This window comes from Aegilops tauschii, chromosome 5, assembly GCF_002575655.3.
Source record: "Aegilops tauschii subsp. strangulata cultivar AL8/78 chromosome 5, Aet v6.0, whole genome shotgun sequence".
Taxonomy (NCBI): Eukaryota; Viridiplantae; Streptophyta; class Magnoliopsida; order Poales; family Poaceae; genus Aegilops; species Aegilops tauschii.
The window spans coordinates 82,865,062-82,890,326 of NC_053039.3; the positions used below are offsets into that span (position 1 = coordinate 82,865,062).

Below are 25,265 nucleotides of genomic sequence, written 5' to 3' on the forward strand. Positions count from 1 at the left end.
GCAGAAGGAGAGGAGCAGCTGAGAAATGTACAAACAAGGTGGGTCAGCGGGAGCGTCTGACACCACTCGGGCGAGAAGCCGAGAGACATCCTGGGGGGGGGGGGGGGGGAACGTGTAAGATCTCACATTTAGGTGAGATCATGAAATCGACCCCAAAGAAAAAAAACATATTTAGACATTTCGAAAGAATCTGGAATTATTTGGCAACATTCATGTGGGCCATGTCTACAGTTCCGAAAAACCCAGCTCAAAACTCGTTGTACATTTAGAGATTCAAAAAAGACAAATTCGAACGTGAATAGTGTCAAAGTACCATTCAACCAAAGATTGACAATATTCACATTAGAATTTGTCTTTTTTGTTTCTATTGATGTAAGTTGAATTAGGAGATGAAATTTTTTGAGATTGTATATCAAACATTGATGAGTGTCTACAAAAAATTTGAGAACATTTGAACATGTATTTAAAAAAAAAACGATCTCATAGATCTCATCCAATGTGAGATCTCACACAAGTTTCCCCATAATTCCAATGTGAGATCTCATATCTGTACACCATAGGTTTATACAGTAAACTGATAATTCATTGCAAATTTAAGCACCAGTGGTGCATTTACCTCTTACAAAAATCCAGAAATATCCTCTAAAAAAAATTCCAGAATTATTTTTCTGAGACAAAAGAAAAATCCAGAAATATATCTCTTTACGCGAGACGGCAAGAGAAAGGCCGTCGTACCGGTCTCGTCTGGGCAGCGGCGGGCCCACAAGTCAGCAGTCCAACATATCGAAGCCGTTCCCGGTTGGTGGAGGCCGCATGAACCTCGCGCCTCTCTCGGGCCCGCCCACCCCGTGGCGGCGAGCGAATCTAAATAAACCCAAACACAACGCCGACGCAATGGCAGCGAACGGCAATCACAATGACGGGTGGGACCGGCCCTCAACACTGATCCACGTGTCAGCTCCGGTTGACCTCTCCCCCGGGCTGTCGCCGTTATAATTGACGGCGCTCGCGGCGAGGGCGCAGCTAGTTAAAGAGGCATGCTCCCTTCTCGCTTCCTCCTCACCCCGCACTGCCCCACCGCGCCGGCCCCGACTCCGACTCCGACACACCCCGGCGGCGCGCGCTCACCGGGCTCGGTCGCGCTGCGGTTCGGATCCCCCGGAGGCGTGCGGCTTCGGCGCGGGCGAGGGTCGGCGGCGGTCGCGATGGCATCCGACGGGCGCGTGGAGCGGATCGCGTCCAGCATCCGCGCCATCCCCAACTTCCCCAAGCCAGGTGAGCGCACATCGTCGATGCCTCTCCCCGCTCCCCCCCTCTAGAACCCCTTGGTGTTCGCTTGCTAGCTCGGGTGGGTGGGTCGATCTGGTGGATGCCCAGTGGCTGTGGCGGCGGCGGGTTGCTACCTAGTGTGTCGCGGAAGTCGGCTAAGCTATGCTAGTCCCTGTGGTTTACGCGGTTTTGACCCGTGGTTATCATTTCTTAGACTTCACAGGGTAGCAGCGGGTGGACGCCGGTTTGGTGTATTTTGCCCAAGTGCAGCAGATGTAAACCACGCTAAATTTTAGTATGACCAGTATAAGGTGTTGCGAAATAACTGAGCTAGTGCTGGAAAAAATAAAATCTTACCGAAATCATGGCATCGAACAAAACGACAGCCATATATTTTAATCAATACAATCGCGAAAGTTTGGTAAGGTAAACTTCAGCTCACAAGTGTATAGACCATACATCTCCTAGGTTAGAATTAACTAAGGAGTGTAAATTGGTGTTGTAGCATATTGCTGCTGTGGTAAATGAAGTAAGAAATTCCTGTGTTTTTATGGTGAACCAATAGTCATTACAAGCAGGATGTGTCAATTGCCATTGCCATTTGCGAGCAGCTGTAACAACTTGTGTAGGAAGCTAAGCAAATAGGAGACTACCATAGATTTCTTAATGGTAGATTTATACAATTGCTTATCATTTATAGGCTAGTGAACAGGGACTTGAATTGTGGCGCATGGAATTGATTCTGGCCGGTAGGAATTTGCGTATGGTCACGCCCTGATTTTCCTGTAATGATGGGCGACATGTGAACTATTGGTTTGTGTGGTGTTGAGCTGTTGGTAAATGGCAAGTGTATGTTTAGAGAAGGATCATGTGTGCTCTATATTGTTACATGTAAGGAATAAGAATTATTTTATTTAATCATGTATCTTGGTCTTTCTTCATGCAGGGATTTTGTTTCAGGACATCACAACCTTGCTTCTCGATCCGCAGGCATTCCGTGACACCACTGACCTCTTTGTCGAGCGGTACAAGGACAAAGACATCACTGTAGTTGCTGGTAATGTGAAATTAAGCCGAATGCCTTTTTGTCTTAAATGTTCCTATTATTTAAAGGCCAAAACTGTAAATAAAATTTTGGTTTTTATTTTCTCTGGTGTCAATTTCTCATATTTGTTGCTATTATTACCAGGTGTTGAAGCCAGAGGATTCATTTTTGGTCCTCCCATTGCATTAGCCATAGGTGCAAAGTTTGTTCCAATAAGGAAGCCAAAAAAATTACCTGGTATGTTCGTTCTTTCAGTGCTTAATATGCAGCAGCTGCTTTTATTGGACAGACACACTTCAGGTCTCGAAGTGGATGCATTAGCTAATAATGTTGCATATTTATACTAGGTGAGGTGATATCGGAAGAATATTCTCTGGAATATGGCACTGACAAAATCGAAATGCACGTAGGAGCTGTGCAGCCCAATGACCGGGTCCTTATTGTGGATGATCTAATTGCCACAGGAGGAACCCTTTGTGCCGCTGCCAAACTTATTGGTGAGCTTCTATATTCAGTTCATAACGTGCTTTGTTCCTGTCTAGAAAATATCTTAAATGTGTAAATGGGAAACTTTGTTAATCAAGGTTCATTTGACTTGCAACTTGCAAAATATGTGACCCCCACCCCAAACTTGAGATAGCTGCCAACCACATGGAACTTTTTGCCAACCAATTTCCTGGTTCCTCATCCTCAAGTGGTCTCCCACCTTTCTCAAAGTATAAGTGATAGTCCTTGAGAGGAAGACCAAAAATATGTTTGAGATTTGAAATCTACAGTTTGTAAATTCTATGGTAGACTCGAGAAGTTTGTAAATTCTATGGTTGAACTTTGATGGGAAACCGGGTAGACACATGGAGCTCCCTTGAGAGGAATATATAGAGAGAGGCTCGTTGGTTTACTCTTTCGCTCGTATAGTTTATTCCACCTAGCTTTGCTTTACAGAACCTTTTAATTCCACAATTATTTGAAACAGTTCAACATTTTAAGAAAATCTTGTTACCTTGGTTGCTTGTACCATGGATTTTGAGTCGCACGACTAGTCGATGAGTCGCAAAAAAATGTTGACTCAACTTAGTGTCGACTCGAGTCGCGAGTCACGACTAGTCGCAACTTCAGGCTCGACTTTTTCCGAGTTGCTACCCCAGAGCCACTCGAAAACCATGGCTTGTACCAAAAGTATTTAAATAGTTCCTTCTAAAAATCTAGCCGTTGGGATTTTTCTGCAAAAAACTTGACAGTCCAACTCGGATCTGGCACTCTGGATTCAGTAACCAACAACCACTTTGGCCGACGTGGCAGCTACCACGCACAACTGAGCAACTGCTTCTCACCTGGACACTCTGGATGCCCAATATTGGTAGCCACAAAGGCTTCTCAAGGTAGCACAGGTATGTCTAGGGTCAGCCGAGATGTTCACACTGGTCAATCGATCCAGAACCGGACAGTCTGGGTCAGATAGACACTTCGGTTTCCACCTGGGACACTTTTGCTGCTCATCATAGGGAGTGACAAAGGCTTCTCTGTGGAGAAACACGTCCATTCTCGGCCGAGGGGTTCGGATTGGCCTGACGAAAACAAGTTCGGTCTGTCTGACTCCAACACAAATACTCTTGCTCGCATAGATTTTTGGTTTGCATATAAATAAGAATTTTTTCTTTGGGTGACAAGGTTCGAGTAATGTGCATTGAGCTATTTCATGAGCATTCCATGGAACCCCCTTAATAGTACGACTTACATATATACACCCAATGTAAGCTTGATCACTTAAGCCTAGGGAAAACTAATGTCCTTTTGGTTTTGCTGTCTTTAACTTCCCGTTCGGGGATTCACTAATATGGGTAAACTTCACTTTCGTGGGACTAAATCTGAGCTTTCACTCATGAAAATTATTAGCCCCTTAATGACTTGTCATTTATTACCAAAACCCACTGGGGTGGAATGCACTTTCAAATGGTAACATACCTTCCAAGTTTTGAAAGGAAGGCAGTCCAATTATGCTTATATTAGAGGTGTGATTTGGTGACCCTTAGGGTGCTCACATCACTTTTGGAAAACTAGTTCATTTGTTTGAACTAAAGAGGGTTAGAGGGTAACCTAAAGGTTACGCATTTGCACCCCAAACTTATTACATTTCTTTCCTATTGTTTATCATATGGTGATTTATTTATCTTAATTATGTCCTTCTACATTGTAGAACGTGTTGGAGCAAAGGTGGTTGAGTGTGCCTGTGTTATTGAACTGCCAGAGTTGAAGGTACATTTTACTTCCAATTCATGTCTCCTTGTTTAGGTGAACTAAACATTGTTCATACTTGATTGTTGGAATTATTGTCATGCTCTTATTAGGATTTTCCATTCATGTATTTTTTTATTGGTTAGCTTTTGATGAAACTAATAATTGTGAGGTTTGCTTCCAATGTAGCTAACACATGCAACTATGAGAATTAGTTGCATGAATAAAGGACAAATGAACCTCACTTTGATGTGATTCTATCGAGGATTATACCACTTGTTATCCACCTAATAAATATACTAGGATTAGACAGTTTCACCAGTAAAGCTCTATCTGCTTTTATCCTCGTGCAGTTAGATAACACGATGCCTAGTTCATGCACACTGTCATTGATACAAGCAGACTGACTGACTGAGCATGCACCTTATGACTTGAGGCTAGCTACAAGGAAGGAAATATGTGCAAGCTATGACCAGAAGTTCACCAGCGAAACACTTAGACTAAACGTTTCTGCAGTTTTTGAAATAATAATTGATTAACTGCCTAAAGTCATGAATTTTGCAGCTTAATGACTCATAATTATCATCTATGAGTTCCAGCTACTCCCTCCGTCCCAAAATATAAGATCATTTTTGACACTTATATTCTTATATTTTGGGATGGAGGGAGTAGATATGACTTATAGTTGCTTATCATGAGAATTTTGCTTTGTTCCAATGATGTTTCCCTTCTGCATGTATCTCTAACCAAGGCATGTATTTCAGGGCCGGGACAAGTTGGGGGACATGCCTGTTTTTGTCCTTGTGCAGGCAGACGAATCAGTATGAAACAAGTTGTGACTCTTGAGTTGTTCCAATGATATTTCCCTGCTGGAACTATACTGGAAGCAGCAAAGATATCCGTTACAATCTTAGCTAGTTCCTATCTGGAGCTGCTCAATAAAATTCCATCTTTAAATTTGTCCTTCTGTAACTGTTTGGGAATGCGGACTTGGTTGTTGTTCCCTGTAATACGTGGCTTATTTCTGTCAAAAACAGTGCAAATTATTCATGTCAATGAAGGATGGTCTGTACTGAAGTTTGTTTCTCTTGCTACTTGCTAGCATCATTTACTTTCGTGCTTTGTTGGTGCTTGTCATGACTACCCATTTTAGTTGATGTATGCAGATCTGCATTTATCTGAGATTTTTCTGGTGTCTGTAGTTAGTATACTCATGGATGTGTTTCTTCCATGACCATTGATAATATTGGGGTTATGGTTATGCTTTTGTAGTTTGGTACGTGTCTAGCCAAAGTCCCAAATGTACATTTTACCATCTTTGTGTCGGTCATGTTATATTTTTTTTTTAGAAAAGGAGGATGACCCCCAGCCTCTGCATCTGCGAGATGCATGCGGCCACTTTATTGATTATTCTTGAGGACCTTACAAAGTATTACAACAATATGCCTGAATCCGCCGTCTTGGCAATATATGCCACTACTCTTATCCATATGATGAAGGGGTGCTAGCTGGGCCAAATACCCAGACCACTCACCTAAGCCTATCATCAAAAGGCAGAAGCCCTAGCCGAGCCACATACCAAAATTTGCTTGATCTTAACTACCTATATGGCTGGAAAGTCCCCAGACAGAATTGCACTTCTGAATAAAAATTAGTTGCTCAGGTCGATCAGGATCTTGAATCTTTGCCAACTATAATTCTGTTCTTGTTTGAAAATTTTGGGTTACCATCATAGTATAATTGAACTGTCCTACCTAACTGTGAGAAGGTAATTTTAACGGACACAAAAATTTCAGTAGTTTTGCATCTGTTGAAATTTCATTTCTTTCTGAGCAATATTGCCTTAACCGAGCTATGCTTTTGAAAGTTGGAACTAGGGTGTGTTTTTTGCAGCCTTAGTCAACAATTTGTGAATTAATTCTGATGCTTCCTTCTCTGATGTCCTAATCGAAGGTGCCAGAGTATTGTTTGACTTCCAAGTTTTTTATGGATCCGAGGAATAGTTTCATGATCACCTTTTGACATTGAGCTATTATGTATAATCTCTGTCTTCTAATTTGTTTCATGTTCTTTGAAAGTTTCATCTGTTTACTTTGACTTCTTTTGCCTGGCATTAACTGATGAATGCCGAAACTCTTCCTTGTGGTTTCTGGGGATAGGGGCAGTGTAACTACCATCAATCTTCATATCTGAAGAAAGAAATATTCTTGACATTGGTGTCTGCATACGTTTTAGGTTGCTATAATTTGGTCAAGTCCTGATACATCTTTGCTTAGATGGTACTGGGGCTTCTATATATCCCTGTGTAACCTCCCTTCATATATGTTTTTTCTCTCTTATATTTTCTTGGAGTTCAGCATGCTGACTGGACAAAAAATGGCTACTTTTCCGATTTGAGTTAAAATAGAGGATGGATCAAGAGATACTTCTGTCATTAACATAGAAACTAATATTACCGAGCAGTATGTTGCTATTAGCAGCAGTAGGACACTAGTGAAAACTCCACAGGTCTGAAGTTTATATGCATGTTGCTTTCCCTTTGAATTTAGTTTCATATGTATATGGTTTGATAAAATGTTTTCTCATTAAATATGTTTACGCTGAATGGAAATTGTATCTGATGTTGTGGTATCGATGCATTAATTCTTTTGGAAGCTACATAGTTCAGTCATGGCACAATATCTGTGCTTGAGTAGTTTATAGATGGCAATGTGAACAAGTTTTACTGGTTAGTGCCCTAATTTTTCCCTTGCTATTAGCTTACGAAAATACATTGAGGATCTTGGTTTCTTAGTGAACTATCATATTGACTTTTGTGCGATCAACACAAATAATGAAATCGTAAACAATATTGCATTACTTTTGTCAACTGAAAATGACAGAAATATCACAACTCTTATATTCTTACTTCTGCCTTTATTTTGTACTAATATATTCAGTGATTTAGAATCCTGTCGATTGTGATCACTTAATGTTGACATGGTAAATTGCTCCTGCCTCCCCACAATCATTACTCGGATATTTACTATGAGCAATTAGACAAACTAACTCACATGTTTTGTAAAATATTTGACTCCTATTTATACAAACAATATTTGTCCCCATAATTCATTATTCAGATATTTATTATGAGCAGGTAGACAAACTAACTGACATATTTTGTAAAATATTCGACTCCTATTTATAGAAACAATATTTGTTTATAAAACACACCCTCCCATTTTATAATAATGTCAGAAACTTAAAATTACGATATGACTTTGAGGAAGTGAAAAAGGAATATGTAGAGATATTCTTAGATCTGTAAGTTTAGCTATCTTTTCAAGCTCTTAAAAAACTATTGTTCTTCACAGAAATCGTAGCAGGGGAAGACTATTCCTAACATAGTTTATTCGTGCCAGTTTGTGCGCATAATTTAAAAGCTAAGAAACACTAACAAGAGAATGTCTTTTAGGATATTCGAAAGGGAGTAATCTCACAAGCAATTTGGCTTTCCCATGCTATTAGTTGACCTTCTAGGAAGCAGAAAATAAATGTAACCGCATATTTAGTAATGATCTCATGTCAGGCTATTCATTCTACTCTGTTAATGATATCTGCTTGCCTGTTTAGGTCTTCTGTAATGCATAATTGCATATGCATGCAATTTTGCCGCGTAACATCGGAGGCATCCTTGCTTCTTTGATACAGCTAAAGGGTAGGGATCATGGGCCATAAACTAACCTCGTATTGTTTCCTTTGAATCATTCTCCTTGCCAGCATCTTAGCTGTTCTTGTTTACCAAAGTGGGGCAGGCAATCTTTTTTCAGAACATGACAGAAGTACAGCTGATTTGTGCATTGCGGTGGATCTGAGTCATGTGCAGCTATTGATTACTAGATATATACGCAGATCACTTCCTACCCATGAGGATAGCAGGATCAGATCTCCATGTCGGATGTCGCGCAAACTTGACACCTTAAAGGGAGACCTACATTGTGGCAACCATTCTGGTGATGCACATGCTCATTGATTGTTAAAACGTGCCATAATCTGAATTTAAGATCTAACTGAGGTTTCTGCACAGCTTTTTGGGAATGTTGCTGTAGTGTTACCATGTTGACCTTCGGATACGTTAGAATGAACAAACCAACTGATGACAATGAATGATACAGATCTGTTCATTTTTCAGTACATTTTGCTGGTCCGTATTTCACTGCATTTCTTTGGTTTGGTGCTGTTGGCAGAAACTTATTTTTCTTTGTAAGTTTAGGATAGAGAATTTAACTAGATTGATGTCGGTTATCGTGTGTAAAATGTCAATGTGGTAAATCTTTCAGGATACCAACCTCCAAAATCTTGTAAGTGTTGAACATCAATGCTGCTGCTGCTGCGGGCACAGGGTGTGAGAATTATTTGCAGATCAAGACCTTGATATCCATAGAGATGTGCTTTCATATATCCTCTTTTGAGTTCTTAAGAATGTTCAGATTCCTTTCACCATGTTCGTGCAGGCATGTCTTTGCATATCCTACTTTTGTTTATTCCATCTCTAACCAACACCAGTACACATATTTTTGCAAGAAAGAAAGCATGAGCACATAGTTGTCTTGATCTTATTCTATTCTATTCCAAGGTAAACTCTTGCTATTCCGGTTCAGAGCTCATAGACTTCCTTTGCCTGTCCTCGATGAATCATGGACCAATGATTAGTAAAATGTCTCTAATCATTGTGCGGTTTCTTCGGAGACAGGCCGCATAACTGTAATCTTGGACAAGTCACTGTCTTGCTCACCAACCAGCAGTTGAAATTCTCTAAAGTTGTCGTCTTCAGCTCTCCACATCACCACAACATTACCATGGCTGTTGCTAATCGCCAGCCTATCACCACACACTTCATGCCACCCATTGACTGTCCTTTGTTTACTCATGCTCACATTTTCTTTATTCTGCAGATGTTGTTCCCTGCAACCTCTCAGAATTCTGAACAGTATAAAAGCACCTGAACTGCTGTGCATTTGTCTTCACCCCTCTCAACAGCAAGTGCGTCCAACCACACTCCCCAGGTCACCCTTTGCCTCCAAGGCTCCCAAGTCCCAAATTCACATCTCAATGGAGGCTGGAGGACTGATTTCGGAGGCTGGCTGGACCATGTTTGACTTCCCGCCACAGGGCGAGGAGTCCGATATCATGGCGCAGCTGCTTGGCACCTTCCCTTCCCATGGTGATGAAGCCCAGCAGGATCTGCCTTGGTATCAGGCTTCCCATCCATCCTACTATGACGCTGATCTTAATACAAGTGCATGTAGTGACAGCAATGCTAGCAGCTTTGCTGTTCCATCCGAATGCATGGGCTACTATTTGGGTGATTCAAGTGAGGCCCTGGGCATCACGTCCCTCGCACCACAGGACCTGAACTTGGTCCAGGAGCAAGGCGCAACCGAGTTTCTGAATATGATCCCTAGCATTTCCCATGATTTGTACCGGAACGGCGAGTCAAGCTGCGAGGGTCTCGACTCGGTCAGTGCTACTAACAAGAGGAAGCACTCGGTGGAAGAAGAAATCGATGGCCAAGCGAGAGTAAGTCCTGAGGATGACTGATCATTCTGTTCACCGGCTATGTCTTTTAGAAAGATATGTTCATGCTGTTAGTGTGGATACTGACTGTAATTGATTAATTGCAGGGTCGGAAATGCGCAAGGAAGGCTGCACCGAAGCGAGCAAAGAACGCCAAGCAAACCGAAGCGAGCTGCTGCACCTCTGACAATGACTCGAATGCTTCTCAAGAGTCTGCAGATGCTGGTGTTACTCCAAAAGGCAAGGCCCGGGCTGGACGCGGGGCAGCAACCGATCCCCAGAGCCTCTATGCAAGGGTACTGCAAATAATCATCTCTTTCGCATCTGAAGTACTAATTATCTTTTGCAACTGAATGTGAAGTACTAATTCTCTGTTCTTTGCTTGAGCAGAAAAGGAGGGAAAGGATCAACGAGAGGCTGAAGACACTGCAGACCCTTGTGCCCAATGGAACCAAAGTATGCTTCTGAACATTCATGCTACTGATAGCCTACATGAATAAAAATGCTAAGATCCAATGGCTAAATCAACAATGTTTTTGTATTGATCTTGCAGGTAGATATGAGCACCATGCTTGAAGAGGCAGTCCAGTATGTCAAATTCCTGCAACTTCAGATCAAGGTGAGCAGTTGCTCAATTTAGTTCGGTTCGACATCAGACAAATTGTTCCATGGCGGACATTGCGGCTGACGAATTTCTCTCTCTTAAATTTCCAGGTCCTCAGCTCTGATGAAATGTGGATGTACGCGCCGATTGCGTACAACGGGATGAACATTGGGCTTGATCTGAACATGTAGAGATGATTTTGGCAGTCTCGAGCGGGGAATGCAGTTTGTGTTTGAGATAAACGAGTTCTCCACTAACCATTCAATCTACCTGTGTTACCATGTGTCGTTTTGGAAGCTGTTATACAGATCATCATAGGCGCAGCAGTAGCATACTTAAACTTGTGAAGAGGCCCTTTTAGAGGATCAGTAAACTGAAGATAATACTACCATTTTCTTGACATTAGCATGAAATGCAAGATCTTGAAAACTTGTAGATTTGTATTTGTTTTCTTTGGACCAAATATAGTTCTTTTGTTGGCATGTGATGATTTGTTCAATGATCTAGTCTCTTGTGGTTTGCAAAGTTCAAACCCTGACACTTTAAGATAAATGACTGAAACTGCAAAATCACATTGGAATGAGCTTCATAATTTTTGGGGGACACAATCTTTCGGTCTTGCGATATACTATGAGCTATCACCATAAAAACATTTCTCAATTCCATTTTCTCTACCCTTTCCACTATGAAGAAAATAACCATGCATGTAGCTGACTGTTGACGTGCATTAGAATTTGCATTGACATTTCCAACATAAACTGAATTCATTAATTATAAAGTTTTAGATGCGAGAGAAAATGTATTATTAAGAGGGATGTGATATGCTGCACAAATCATGCACTCTCCATTTTAACATTTGCCCTAACAAATCCTCAAACTAACTTCTGAAAATAGGGTTTATTTCAGGCCGGCCACACAAGGATGCGATCATTTCAATTAGGACGCTCCGGTTTTCCTGGCTCGCTGGTCAAGGTTGACCGGTCCACTATTGACCATTTACTGTTGACTTTTCAAGTTTTTTTAAAATCAGGAATTCAAAAAAAATGTTTGTGAAAATTCAAAATAATCACGGTTTCAAAAAAATATTCATGAACTCAAAAAGTTCATGAGTTCATTTTTTTATATGGGATTAAAAAAAGTTAATGAATTTGAAAAAAAGTTCAAGAACTTGAAAAATTCATGCTTAAAAAAAAAAGTTCACGGGATTCAGAAAAAGTTCATGCATTTGAAAGAAAGTTCACGACCTTGAAAAAATTAACGAGTTCAAAAAAGTTCATGCATGTGAAAACAAAGTTCACAAATTTGGAAAAAGGTCGCCTGTCTCACGGGTTTGGGAAAAAGTTACACAAAAATGGAAAAAGTTCATGAATTTAAGGAAAAAATGTTCACAATATGTTTTCAAAAAGTTCACGAATTAAAGAAAAAGTTCACGCATCTAAAAAAATGAAAAAGAAAAGAAAAAACCAAATAAAACCGTCATGAAAACCTTAAAAGGAAAGGTGGGAAAAATCGTCAGAAGCTTCATAAAACCGGCTGGGTTCTCTTCCCAAAAAAACTCGCATGACAAAATGTTGAACACAAAACTACACGTGCGACAAAATGTTTGCGACCCAAAAAGTTAAAAAAATGTTAATGGGCCGAGCCCAAGGAGGGACGGGGTGTACGCTGGTTTGTGCCAACGCCTATAAGTGGGGCAACGAGCACCAAATAGGATCGGGCGCCAGGGGTACAAGTGGGCGAAGCTACATAGCAGCTTCGAGGCCAGAAGCCTGAACGCAGTACTAGCAAGGCAAGTGAGCCCTACCAAAGGCACGCCACTCAGTACTCCCTCCGTCCGAAAATAGTTGTCATCAAAATGGATAAAAAGGAATGTATCTAGAACTAATATACATCTAGATACATCCCCTTTTATTCATTTTGATGACAAGTATTTCCAGACGGAGGGAGTACTAAGCAAGCTCGGCAACTAAGAGCATCTCCAATAGCAACCCTAAAATAGGGTAGTATCTGTTCTTTTGGCATTTGAGAGCAAAAAATGATTTTCAACAGCAGCCCTATCCTATTTTTTCTACAACTAACAAAAGGGCCCGTGCGGTGCAATGGAAAAAAAAACACCATCTCCAATGGCCACGATCACATTTTGCTACATCACCGGGATACAGTACCACTCTCAAATTCATGAAATCATCAACATTTTTTTAAACTCGTGAACATATTTGAAATCGTGAACATTTTGACAAATTTTTGAACACTTTCTAAAATCAAGAACATATTATGCTATTTGCAAACATTTTTTCAAAAATTGCCAAATTTTAAAACAATGTTCTTGAATCGGCAAACATTTCTAGAATGGACGAACATTGTTTTGGAAATTGGTGGAACAATTTTTGAAATTCATGAACATTTTTCTGATTTAACGGACATGTTTTTGATTTAACAAACATTTTTTGAAATACATGGTCATTTTTTAAACCAGTGAACATTTTATGAATGAATAAACAATTTTCTAAGTCACCAATAGTTTTTGAATTTTTAGGAAAATTTTCCTTTCATGAACTTTTTTGGAATTGACAAAACTTTGTTCAATTTCATTAATATTTTTTAACACACGAACTTTTTTTGATTTCCCAAACATTTGTTTTGAAAATTTCGAACATTTTTTAAGTAAGCAAACATTTTTTTCTAAAATCACAAATATTTGTTGAATACACAAACATTTTATGTTTTATTAAAGATTAATTTCCGGAATTTTTTTGAAGTCTCGAATTATTTAAAGTAGAAAAAAAGGAAAAAATGGAAAAGAAAAAGAAAGAATAAAAAACGAAATAAAAAAACTGGCCGCGTGGACATGGGCCGGCTCAAACGGGTGAGCCGCATCTGCTCCCAGCGCGCAGAGCGCAATATAGGAGGTCTCTACTGTGTTAAACGCTTTTTATCACTTATATGTGGCATTGGTGGGTAATATTTCGCAACTTTAGGGGCAATTTCCATGACGTACCACAAGAAGCAATAGCCCCCTTATTTTTTTTGATTGATTGAAAAAGCACTCGTATTCCGTTCAACTACAAGCAAGATTCGTACAAATACGGGTACAAAGACGCAAACATACATCATAGGTACAACCAGTACAGTTGTCCCACCATATCACAAAGAGCACCCAAACAAACACCAAAATCACATAAAAGTCGTTGGGTCCTTGTTCATCCTCAACCTTCAACGAACCGTCGTAATCTTTGTCGTCGCCAGAGCAAAGGAGAGTTGCCGGCCAAGAAGCAAGGGCAGGAACACCATGGCCACAAAGGCTTTGTGAGCCGCATATAGGTCCCGTCCCAGTGGACGGGAACCAGTGTCGGGTTCCGGTGCATCGGCCGGGGACATTCCCGTGCTCCCCTCACCTTGGATCCACCACAGCCATCGACCTTCGCCGACGAGGAGCAGCATCACCAGCCACCACGCGCACCACATCACCACAGCCACAGATAGCCTACAACGAACGGATCTGGAATCACCGATCCATATGCCGCAGACTCCTGTACACTGCCACCGCCAACCGACACCGCCGACCCGGTGATACCCCGCCCCCAAGCCCCCCAGCGTCGCCAGAGAAGCACCACCGTGACGGAGAGTAGGCTGGAGGAGTTTATTCCACCTCATTGGCGTCATCCCCGCTCGAGCACCAATTCTTGGAGAAACTACCCTAACAACCCTATCTACAACGGCCGCGCGGTCGACGACGGTCTCCCCCACCTCCCGACGCCAAGAGGCCGCCGGAGGCGAGGGAGACCGGCGGTGACGGCACGCCGGAACCACCCCTCTCGCGTCGCCTGTTTTTCGCCTCTGGGAACCGTCATTCTACGCTTGTGGGACTTAGACGGAATAGCCCCTTTAATATTAGGTATAGATATAGATTTTGTTTGGGCAGCCCAATAAAATGGCTCTAGGTGCTGCAAATATACGGCACAACCTCGGATGCACCATCCCCCCTAACCTCAACCCTGACATGTGGTACCCACATGATGTAGGCAGAGTATCCGGAAATACGGTGGCACGTCACCATAGTTAACGTAAGTTCTAACACTAAAGTGATCGTTTGCGCCAAGTTGAAGCACCACCGGTGTAATTTACTTGCGTAGGGGCTTCCGGAGTTCTGTAAGTCCCTTCTTGTAATTACAACACTCTCTTTTCTTTTTGATGAAAATATGGCCCTGTTAGATCAAACACAGGAACACACACGCGCGGTGGACACACACACACGGTGGAGTTTCAGTGAGCGAACATGAACACAAAGACAAAGATTTTGCGACGCGTAAAGTTTGCGTCTTTTCTGTTTCTTCCTTTTAATCCTTCTGATCCTAACAAGCCGGCCTCGATCCATTTTACCCATGCCATCCCACAGACGAGATCATGGCCAACGATTACACAATTCACAGGAAAAGTAAATACTAGCCCTACTCAGCCGCAACACGAACACAACGTGTCTCTGGCATTATATTCAGAAAGTTCAGGAAACAAAACACTAGCGTGGCTGGTTCAGGTTCAGTAAGATTAACACACCACTTCACCTCCTTAAGGTTGATGACCTGAGCCCACCTCCTGCATGCCGATCTTCCCTTTCAGTGACTCAAAACGAAGCCTAGCCAATGGCCTTGTCAGGATGTCTGCATGCTGCTCATCAGTTCTGACATGCTCCACTTCTATGTTGCCCTCTTCAACGTAATTTCTGACAAAATGATAACACACATCAATGTGTTTGCTCCTCTCATGAAGCACATGATTCTTGCATAACTGAATTGCTGACCGGTTATCTATACAGATTGTGAACTTGTCACCATCACATCCCAACAATTCCTCAATCAGCCTTGGCAACCATACCCCTTGACAGGCTACTGCGGCAGTAGCCACATACTCTGTTTCGCATGAAGACTGTGCCACAATTTTCTGCTTTTGTGAGGGCCAGGACACAGGGCAGTGACCAAATTAGTACAACACTCTAGTGGTACTTTTGCGATCATCAACATCGCCTGCATGATTGATACGTCTTCAACGTATCTATAATTTACGAAGTATTCATGCTATTATATTATCTATCTTGGATGTTTAATGGGCTTTATTATACACTTTTATATGATTTTTGGGACTAACCTATTAACCTAGAGCCCAGTGCCAGTTTATGTTTTCTCCTTGTTTTAGAGTATCGCAGAAAAGGAAAACTAAACGGAGTCCAATTGACGTGCCACTTGACGGAGATCATTTTTGGACCAGAAGAAGCCCACGGAGTACCAGAAGCAGGCCAAAAGAGTCCCGGGCTGCCCACGAGGGTGGGGGGCTCGCCCACCCCCCTGGGGCGCGCCCCCCTACCTCGTGGACAGCCCGGAGACCCCCCTGACGTGAAATCAACGCAAAACTCCTCTACATATACCCAAACTTCCACAAAGAAACCTAGATCGGAAGTTCCGCCGCCGCAAGCCTCTGTAGCCACGAGAAATCAATCTAGGCCCTCTCCGGCACCCTGCCGAAGGGGGCCATCATCACCGGTGGCCATGGAGGAGTATCCCGGAGGGGCCATCATCATCATGAAGGCCAAGGACCAGAGGGTGGAGGCCATGGAGGAGGAAGCACAAGGGGGAGAACCTCTCCTCCTCTCTCTTGGTGGCACCGGAGTGCCATCGGGAGGGGAATCATCGCCGCGGTGATCGTCTTCATCAACATCACCATCATCATCACCATCCTCATCTCTTTTACGCGGTCCACTCTCCCGCACCCCGCTGTAATCCCTACTTGAACATGGTGCTTTATGCCACATATTATGATCCAATGATGTGTTGCCATCCTATGATGTTTTGAATAGATATCTTTTGTCTTTGGGTTGATTGATGATCTAGATTGGTATGAGTTGTATGTTTTATTTTGGTGCTGTCCTATGGTGCCCTCCGTGTCGCGCAAGCGTGAGGGATTCCCGCTATAGGGTGTTGCAATACGTTCATGATTCTCTTATAGTGGGTTGGTGAGTGACTGAAACACAAACCCGAGTAAGAGGGATTGTTGCGTATGGGAATAAAGAGGACTTGATGCTTTAATGCTATGGTTGGGTTTTACCTTAATGATCTTTAGTAGTTGCGGATGCTTGCTAGAGTTCCAATCATAAGTGCATATGATCCAAGTAGAGAAAGTATGTTAGCTTATGCCTCTCCCCTCGTGTGAAACTGCAATAGTGATTACCGGTCTTGTTAACAATTGCCTAGGATAATTCCGCACACCGATCCACCATTATTTCACACTCGCTATTTATAATATTTAGTAATATATTCTAAGTTTATGATAACATCACCTACTTTTATATTTTAGCTCTCCGGTATCATGCAAAGTTATCCTCTTCATACCCACAACGTAGTTTTATTTCTCGTTTCTAGTTGGAAGCAAACGTTCGGTGTACGTAGAGTCGTATCAGTGGCAGATAGGGCTTGAGAGAATATTGATCTTACCTTTAGCTCCTTGTGGGTTCGACACTCCATACTTATCACTTCCACCTTTGGAAATTGCTACGATGATTCCCTGCACTTGGGGATTATCAAGCTCTTTTCTGGCGCCGTTGCCGGGGAGCAATAGCGTGGGGTTGATATTCTCGTGTGTGCTTGTTTGCTTTCTTCACTAAGTAGGTTTTGTTTTTCGTTTTTGTTTCTGTTTAGTTGTGGGTGAAACATACAAAAAAATTTAAAAGAATGAAAATACAAAAAAAAAGTATTACTTGCCTCTCATGCCTAAAAAGTTTTTTCAAAAAGAGAAGTGATTGGAAAGTTATGCATTGAAGAAGTGAGGGTCGACCTTGAGCACTTGTGTTCATGCTCACGGAAACAATGTAGAATTTTTCATGGAAGTTTCTCTGTAAATAATTATCCCCTTGTATATATCCATTGTATTATAAAAATAATGTGCCAAGCTTTGGTTGTAGGATGATTAGATTGCTTGTTTACTATGTGCAGAACAAAAACAGAAACTTTGGCTATAGTGCATGAATTTAATTTTTTTACTGGGGAGTCAAATGGGTCTGAAACTTTTTGCAAATTACTTCTGTACAAATTTTTCAAATTGTCAAATTTAGTTATTATTTTTAGGAGTTACAGAAGTTTACCAAACTTCCAGATTACTACAGACTGTTCTGTTTTTAACAGATTCTGTTTTGCGTGTGTTGTTTGCTTATTTCGATGAATCTATGGCTAGTATCGGGGGGTATGAACCATAGAGAAGTTGGAATACAGTAGGTTCAACACCAATATAAATAAATAATGAGTTCATTACAGTACCTAAAGGTAGTGATTTGCTTTATTACACTAACGGATCTCACAAGTTTTTGTTAAAGTTTTGTGTGGATAAAGTGCCCGAAGTCGAGGAGCTATCAATATGAGAAGAATAAAGAGAGGCAAGAGTTCAAGCTTGGGGATGCCCAAGGCACCCCAAGTAAATATTTCAAAGGATACTCAAGCATATAAGCTTGGGGATGCCCCGGTTGGCATCCCATCTTTCTTCTTCAACAAATATCGGTATACCTCGGTTTTTGTTTTGTTCACATGATTTGTGTCCTTTGTGTTTTTGTTTTTCCTTTAAGAACCATGCTAGTATGAGATGTCCCTTCATCAATTTATAGAATACTTCATGTGCTTCACTTAAATCTTTTAAGTATGATCTTATAGAATTGCTCTTTGTGCTTCACTTAAATCTTTTGAGTATGGTTTTATAGAATGCTTCATGTGCTTCACTTATACATTTTGAACTTGGATATTGGTTAGTCTATATTAATTGTAGAATGCTCCATGAACTTCACTTATATCTTTTGGAGTATGAATAATACTATCATTTAAAGTGGTTTGGAAGAGTGTCAACTTTAGGAATTAGTGATCCCACTATTTTGGAGGGTGTTGAATCTTAGTGTGATATTTATGAAAGTGGATTTGGAAGAGTGTCAACTTTAGCTAGTAATGATTCCACTATTTCGGAAGAGGTTCCAATTGAGTATGAGAAAAAAGTTGCCATCCATGATGCTACTGAAAATTATTATGAGGTAGGAATACATGCTTGTAGGAGTTGCAATAATATCAAGTTTCCTCTCTATGTGCTTAAAGTTTTGAAGTTATACTTGTTTTGCCTTCCTATGCTAGTTGATTGTTGTTCTTATAAATTGTGTGCTCACAAAATCCCTAGGCATAGGAAGTGGGTTATATTTAAATGTGCTAGTCATATTCTTCAAGATTCTCTCCTTGTGCTTCAATTCCTATCTTTTATGTGAGCATCATTGAAATCATCATGCCTAGCTAAAAGGCATTAAAGAAAAGCGCTTGTTGGGAGACAACCCAATATTTACCCTTACTGTTTTTGTGTGTCTACATGATTAATCTACTTTAGTAATCATGTTTTATAGCTTTTCTTTCAATAAAGTGCCAAGTAAGACCTTTGGGAAGACTTGGGTGAAAGTTAATGTGATCTTGCTGTAAAAAACAGAAACTTTGTGCTGACGAGAATAGATGTCATTTTTTACAGAAGAGTGATTTTGAGTTGATTCTTTTTGCAGAATATTAATAGACAAATTCCTCACGTCCAACAATTTATTTCATAATTTTTGGAGTAGCAGAAGTATGGTTTATGTTCAGATCATTACAGACTGTTCTGTTTCTGACAGATTCTGTTTTTATTGCATAGTTTGCTTGTTTTCTAGTTTCTATGACTTATATTTCTCAATATAAATTGTAGAAATGATATGGTACAGTAGACATTGTGTGAGAACAATTATGAAACTTGTCCTTAACAGTATCAAAGTGAATGGTTTACTCTTTATCATACGAACCTATCTCAGTTTGGTTAAGTTTTGTGTGATTGAAGTTTTCAAGCTTTGGGTGAGATATCGATATGAGGAGAATAAGGAGTGGAAAGACCCTAAGCTTGGGGATGCCCAAGGCACCCCAAGGTAATATTCAAGGAAGACTCAAGCGCCTAAGCTTGGGGATGCCCCGGGAGGCATCCCCTCTTTCGTCTTCAAAACTATCGGTATACCTTACTTGGAGCTATATTTTTATTCGTCACATGATATGTGTTTTGCTTGGAGCGTATTTTCAATTTTACTTGCTGTTTGAATGAAATCTTTGGTTCTGAAATATTGAATGAAAAAGAATCCTCCCATGGCTAGTTAATTATTTGACTACTCAGTGTTCTTCACTCGTATCTTTTGGAGTAGTTTGTCATTTACTCATGTGCTTCACGTATATCCTATGAGTAAATGGTTGAATAAATTGAATGTCATAAATCTGAATCTATATATGTTTCATATGCTTATAACATGGGGAGTAATGACTTCACACATAATAAGTATATGTAGTAAACTTATTGAAAGTTAGCAAACGTAGAATTGGTCACTTGAACAATTCATGAAAGAATATTGAAGGAAGAGGGATTTCACATATAAATATACTATCTTGGACATCTTTTGTAATTGTGAGCACTCATTAAAATATGACATGCTAAAAGGTCGATGTTGGACAAGGAAGACAACGTAATGGGTTATGTTTTCTTATATCTAAAATAAAGTATATTGTCATGGATCGCCCAACACGTTGAGCTTGCCTTTCCCCCTCATGCTAGCCAAATTCTTTGCACTAAGTAGAGATACTACTTGTGCTTCCAAATATCCTTAAACCAAGTTTTGCCATGAGAGTCCACCATATCTACCTATGGATTGAGTAAGATCCTTCAAGTAAGTTGTCATCGGTGCAAGCAATAAAAACTGCTCTCTAAATATGTATGATTGATTGGTGTGGAGGAAATAAGCTTTATACGATCTTGTGATGTGGAAGAAATAAAAGCGACAGACTGCATAATAAAGGTCCATATCACAAGTGGCAATATAAAGTGACGTTCTTTCGCATTAAGATTTTGTGCATCCAACCCTGAAAGAACATGGCAACCTCTGCTTCCCTCTGCGAAGGGCCTATCTTTTACTTTTATCTCCTACCCTTATGCAAGAGTCATGGTGATTTTCACCTTTCCTTTTTACATTTTATCCTTTGGCAAGCACCTGGTGTTGGAAATATTCTGATATATATATATATATATATATATATATATATATATATATATATATATATATATATATATATATCTCCAATTGGATGTAAGGCATCATGAACTATTATTGTTGACATTACCCTTGAGGTAAAAGGTTGGGAGGCGAATTTATAAGCCCCTATCTTTCTCTGTGTCTGATTAAAACTTTGAACCCATTAATATCGCGTGAGTGTTAGCAATTGTGAAAGATTAAATGATAGTTGAGTATGTGGAGTTTGCTAAATCAAAGCTGTGACATCGACTCTTCCTGAAAATAAGATGAATTGCAATTGTTTGATGACTGAGAATATTGTTTGTTAGTTTTCAAGAAAGTTTACGATCTGTACTTTAACATGTGAATTGCTTGTTACTTGATCATGAAATTTTTTATGAGATGAGCTACTGTTATGACATATAATGATGCTAGAAAAGGTGATTGGAATTATCATTGATCAAACTTAAGCACCTGCTAGCGTTCACACTTCATAAATTATTTCTTTTATCATTTACCTACTCGAGGACGAGCAGGAATTAAGCTTGGTGATGCTGATACGTCTTCAACGTATCTATAATTTATGAAGTATTCATGCTGTTATATTATCTATCTTGGATGTTTAATGGGCTTTATTATACACTTTTATATGATTTTTGGGACTAACCTATTAACCTAGAGCCCAGTGCCAGTTTCTGTTTTCTCCTTGTTTTAGAGTATCGCAGAAAAGGAAAACCAAACGGAGTCCAATTGACGTGCCACTTGACGGAGATCATTTTTGGACCAGAAGAAGCCCACGGAGTACCAGAAGCATGCCAGAAGAGTCCCGGGCTGCCCACGAGGGTGGGGCGCGCGCCCACCCCCCTGGAGCGCGCCCCCCTACCTCGTGGACAGCCCGGAGACCCCCCTGACGTGAAATCAACGCAAAACGCCTCTATATATACCCAAACTTCCAGAAAGAAACCTAAATCGGAAGTTCCGCCGCCGCAAGCCTCTGTAGCCATGAGAAATCAATCTAGGCCCTCTCCGGCACCCTGCCGGAGGGGGCCATCATCATCGGTGGCCATGGAGGAGTATCCCGGAGGGGCCATCATCATCATGAAGGCCAAGGACCAGAGGGTGGAGGCCATGGAGGAGGAAGCACAAGGGGGAGAACCTCTCCTCCTCTCTCTTGGTGGCACCGGAGTGCCACCGGGAGGGGAATCATCGCCGCGGTGATCGTCTTCATCAACATCACCATCCTCATCTCTTTTACGCGGTCCACTCTCCCGCACCCCGCTGTAATCCCTACTTGAACATGGTGCTTTATGACACATATTATGATCCAATGATGTGTTGCCATCCTATGATGTTTTGAGTAGATATCTTTTGTCTTCGGGTTGATTGATGATCTAGATTGGTATTAGTTGTATGTTTTATTTTGGTGCTGTCCTATGGTGCCCTCCATGTCGCGCAAGCGTGAGGGATTCCCGCTGTAGGGTGTTGCAATACGTTCATGATTCGCTTATAGTGGGTTGGTGAGTGACTGAAACACAAACCCGAGTAAGAGGGATTGTTGCGTATGTGAATAAAGAGGACTTGATGCTTTAATGCTATGGTTGGGTTTTACCTTAATGATCTTTAGTAGTTGCGGATGCTTGCTAGAGTTTCAATCATAAGTGCATATGATCCAAGTAGAGAAAGTATGTTAGCTTATGCCTCTCCCTCATGTGAAACTGCAATAGTGATTACCGGTCTTGTTAACAATTGCCTAGGACAATTCCGCACAACGATCCACCATTATTCCACACTCGCTATTTATAATATTTAGTAATATATTCTAAGTTTATGATAACAACACCTACTTTTATATTTTAGCTCTCGGATATCATGCAAAGTTATCCTCTTCATACCCATAACATAGTTTTATTTCTCGTTTCTAGTTGGAAGCAAACGTTCGGTGTACGTAGAGTCGTATCAGTGGCAGATAGGGCTTGAGAGAATATTGATCTTACCTTTAGCTCCTTGTGGGTTCGACACTCCATACTTATCACTTCCACCTTTGGAAATTGCTACGATGATTCCCTGCACTTGGGGATTATCAATGATCACTGTCATAGTATCCTAACAACTCTCTTGCTTGTGACCCATTTATAGCTCTAGCCAAGATTAACAGTCCCTTTCACATACCTAAGAATGTGTTTCACTACTGTCATATGTTCCCTGGTAGGTCTCTCCATAAACCTGCTGACATAGCCGACAGAGAAGTTAAGATCAGACCTTGTGTGCAGCAGGTACCTCAAGCCTCCAACCACGCTTCGTTATTCAGTTGGATCAACTTCCTCGGTCTTACTTTCTTTGCTTAGTTTCAGCCTAGATTCCATTGGAGTCTGTGTTGGTTTGCAGTTTGACATCCCCATTATGTCAAGTATACGGGCATCATAACAAGATTGGCAGAGGGTGATCCCTTCCTCTCCTTGTTTCACCTCAATGCCGAGATATTAAGACAACAGCTCCAGATCAGACATGCTAAATTTCGACTTCATTTGATTTTTAAAGTCCACAATAGCTTGGCTGCTGCCACCGGTTATAACCAAATCGTCCACATATACTCCAACGATCAGAACCGAATCCCTTTACTTTTTCCTGTAAAGACCAGATTCAGAAGGGCACTTCTCAAACCCCAATTCTAGCAGGGTTGAGTCCAACTTGGAGTTCCAAGCCCCAGGAGCTTGTCGAAGACCATATAATGGTTTTGTCAGCCTATAGACCTTGCTGCTCTTTCCTTCTATCTCGTGGCCTGGGGGTTGACTGACATACACCTCCTCACTCAAATCCCCGTTGCGGAACGCAGATTTAACATCATTTGGTGAATCTTCCAACTGAATTGGACTACAAGTGCAATGAGCAATCGAACAGACTCAAGGCAGGCAACAGGGGCAAAAACTTCATCGAAATCAATGCCCTACCGCTGCACATACTCTTTTGCAACTATCCTCGCCTTGTGTTTGACAATCTCCCCACTTGGGTCCCTTTTGATCTTGTACACCCACTTTAGTCCAATCTGCCGGTGTCCACTTGGCAAGTCTACTAGTTCCCAAGTTCTGTTCTCCTCAATCGATGTCAGCTCTTCTTTCATTGCCTTCTGCCAACATGAATCTCTTATTGCCTCAGTGTGGTTCATGGGTTCCTCCAACCCGAACAGACACAAACCAGCCTCGACCTCCTTGAACTCCATGGTTTCTTCGTAGATCTCTTTGAGCAGGCGCTTCTCTTGTGGTCCCTGCGATCGCTCACTATATGGTGTTTCAAGTGCTGTAGAACTTGGACCAGGTGTCGCCAGAGAGTCCTCTAGGTCACACGGGATAATCGCCCCATCATTTGCGTGTCGGGTTCTGCCGCCTTGCCGAGGTTCTGCCATGGCAGCGGAATTCGATGCCTTGAAAGTCAATTTTTGTGCCATGGCAGGTGTTTTGCTGGGTGTGTTCTCTACCATGGCAGCATTTCTTCCCGCATCTCTACTATGGCAGCGGAATCCCGGTCCTTGGCAGCACTTTCTGCTGTGCTTTCTATTTCCACCCGACCTTGTTGCTCTAGATAGTACACTACAAAGGGACCTCGATCATCATCTTCCACTAACCTCGAGGAGTTCCAATCCCAAGGTCTATTTTCTTCATACACAACATCCCGAGACATGATAACCCACAAGTATAGGGGATCGCAACAGTTTTTGAGGGTAGAGTATTCAACCCAAATTTATAGATTCGACACAAGGGGAGCCAAAGAATATTTGCAAGTATTAGCAACTTAGTTGTCAATTCAATCACACCTGAAGATTAATTATCTGCAGCAAAGTGACCAGTAGCATAGTAATATGATAGCTTTGATAGTAGTGGTAGCAGCAACAGTAATGGTAATAGTGATAGTAATAGTTTTATAGCAGTGACAATAGTAACAGCAGCAGTAGTAACTTAGCAAGATCAATATGTAGGAAAATCGTAGGCATTGGATCGACGATTTGTTGGATGATATTCATCATGTGACAGTTACAACCTAGGGCGGTACGGCACTAGCTCCAGTTCATAAATATAATGTAGGCATGTATTTCGTAAATAGTCATACATGCTTATGGAAAGAACTTGCATGACATCTTTTGTCCTACCCTCCCGTGGGAGCGGGGTCCTATTGGAAACTAAGGGATATTAAGGCCTCCTTTTAATAGAGAACCGGAACAAAGCATTAACACACGGTGAATACATGAACTCCTCAAACTATGGTCATCACCGACAAGTGTCCCCACTATTGTCACTCCGGGGTTGCCGGATCATAACACGTAGTAGGTGACTATAACTTGCAAGATCGGATCTAGAACATAGATATAATGGTGATAACATAAACGGTTCAGATCCGAAATCATGGCACCCGGGACCAAAGTGACAAGCATTAAGCATGGCAAAGTCATAGCAACATCAATCTCAGAACATAATGGATACTAGGGA

The 25,265-nt window shown here is 41.3% G+C and overlaps 2 protein-coding genes across 2 annotated transcripts; both read left to right on the forward strand.

The window, feature by feature from the left end:
• Positions 1 to 976: 976 nt before the first annotated feature.
• On the forward strand, positions 977 to 5,623 carry LOC109778300 (adenine phosphoribosyltransferase 1). Its single transcript, XM_020336855.3, has 6 exons — positions 977 to 1,275; positions 2,216 to 2,326; positions 2,459 to 2,551; positions 2,662 to 2,811; positions 4,509 to 4,567; positions 5,311 to 5,623. The coding sequence occupies exons 1-6, from the start codon at positions 1,038 to 1,040 to the stop codon at positions 5,371 to 5,373; spliced, it is 714 nt and encodes a 237-aa protein (XP_020192444.1). The 5' UTR covers positions 977 to 1,037; the 3' UTR covers positions 5,374 to 5,623.
• Positions 5,624 to 9,556: 3,933 nt separating this feature from the next.
• On the forward strand, positions 9,557 to 12,486 carry LOC109778294 (uncharacterized). Its single transcript, XM_020336850.3, has 5 exons — positions 9,557 to 10,105; positions 10,210 to 10,398; positions 10,493 to 10,558; positions 10,656 to 10,721; positions 10,817 to 12,486. The coding sequence occupies exons 1-5, from the start codon at positions 9,638 to 9,640 to the stop codon at positions 10,895 to 10,897; spliced, it is 870 nt and encodes a 289-aa protein (XP_020192439.1). The 5' UTR covers positions 9,557 to 9,637; the 3' UTR covers positions 10,898 to 12,486.
• The last annotated feature ends 12,779 nt before the right edge of the window (positions 12,487 to 25,265 follow it).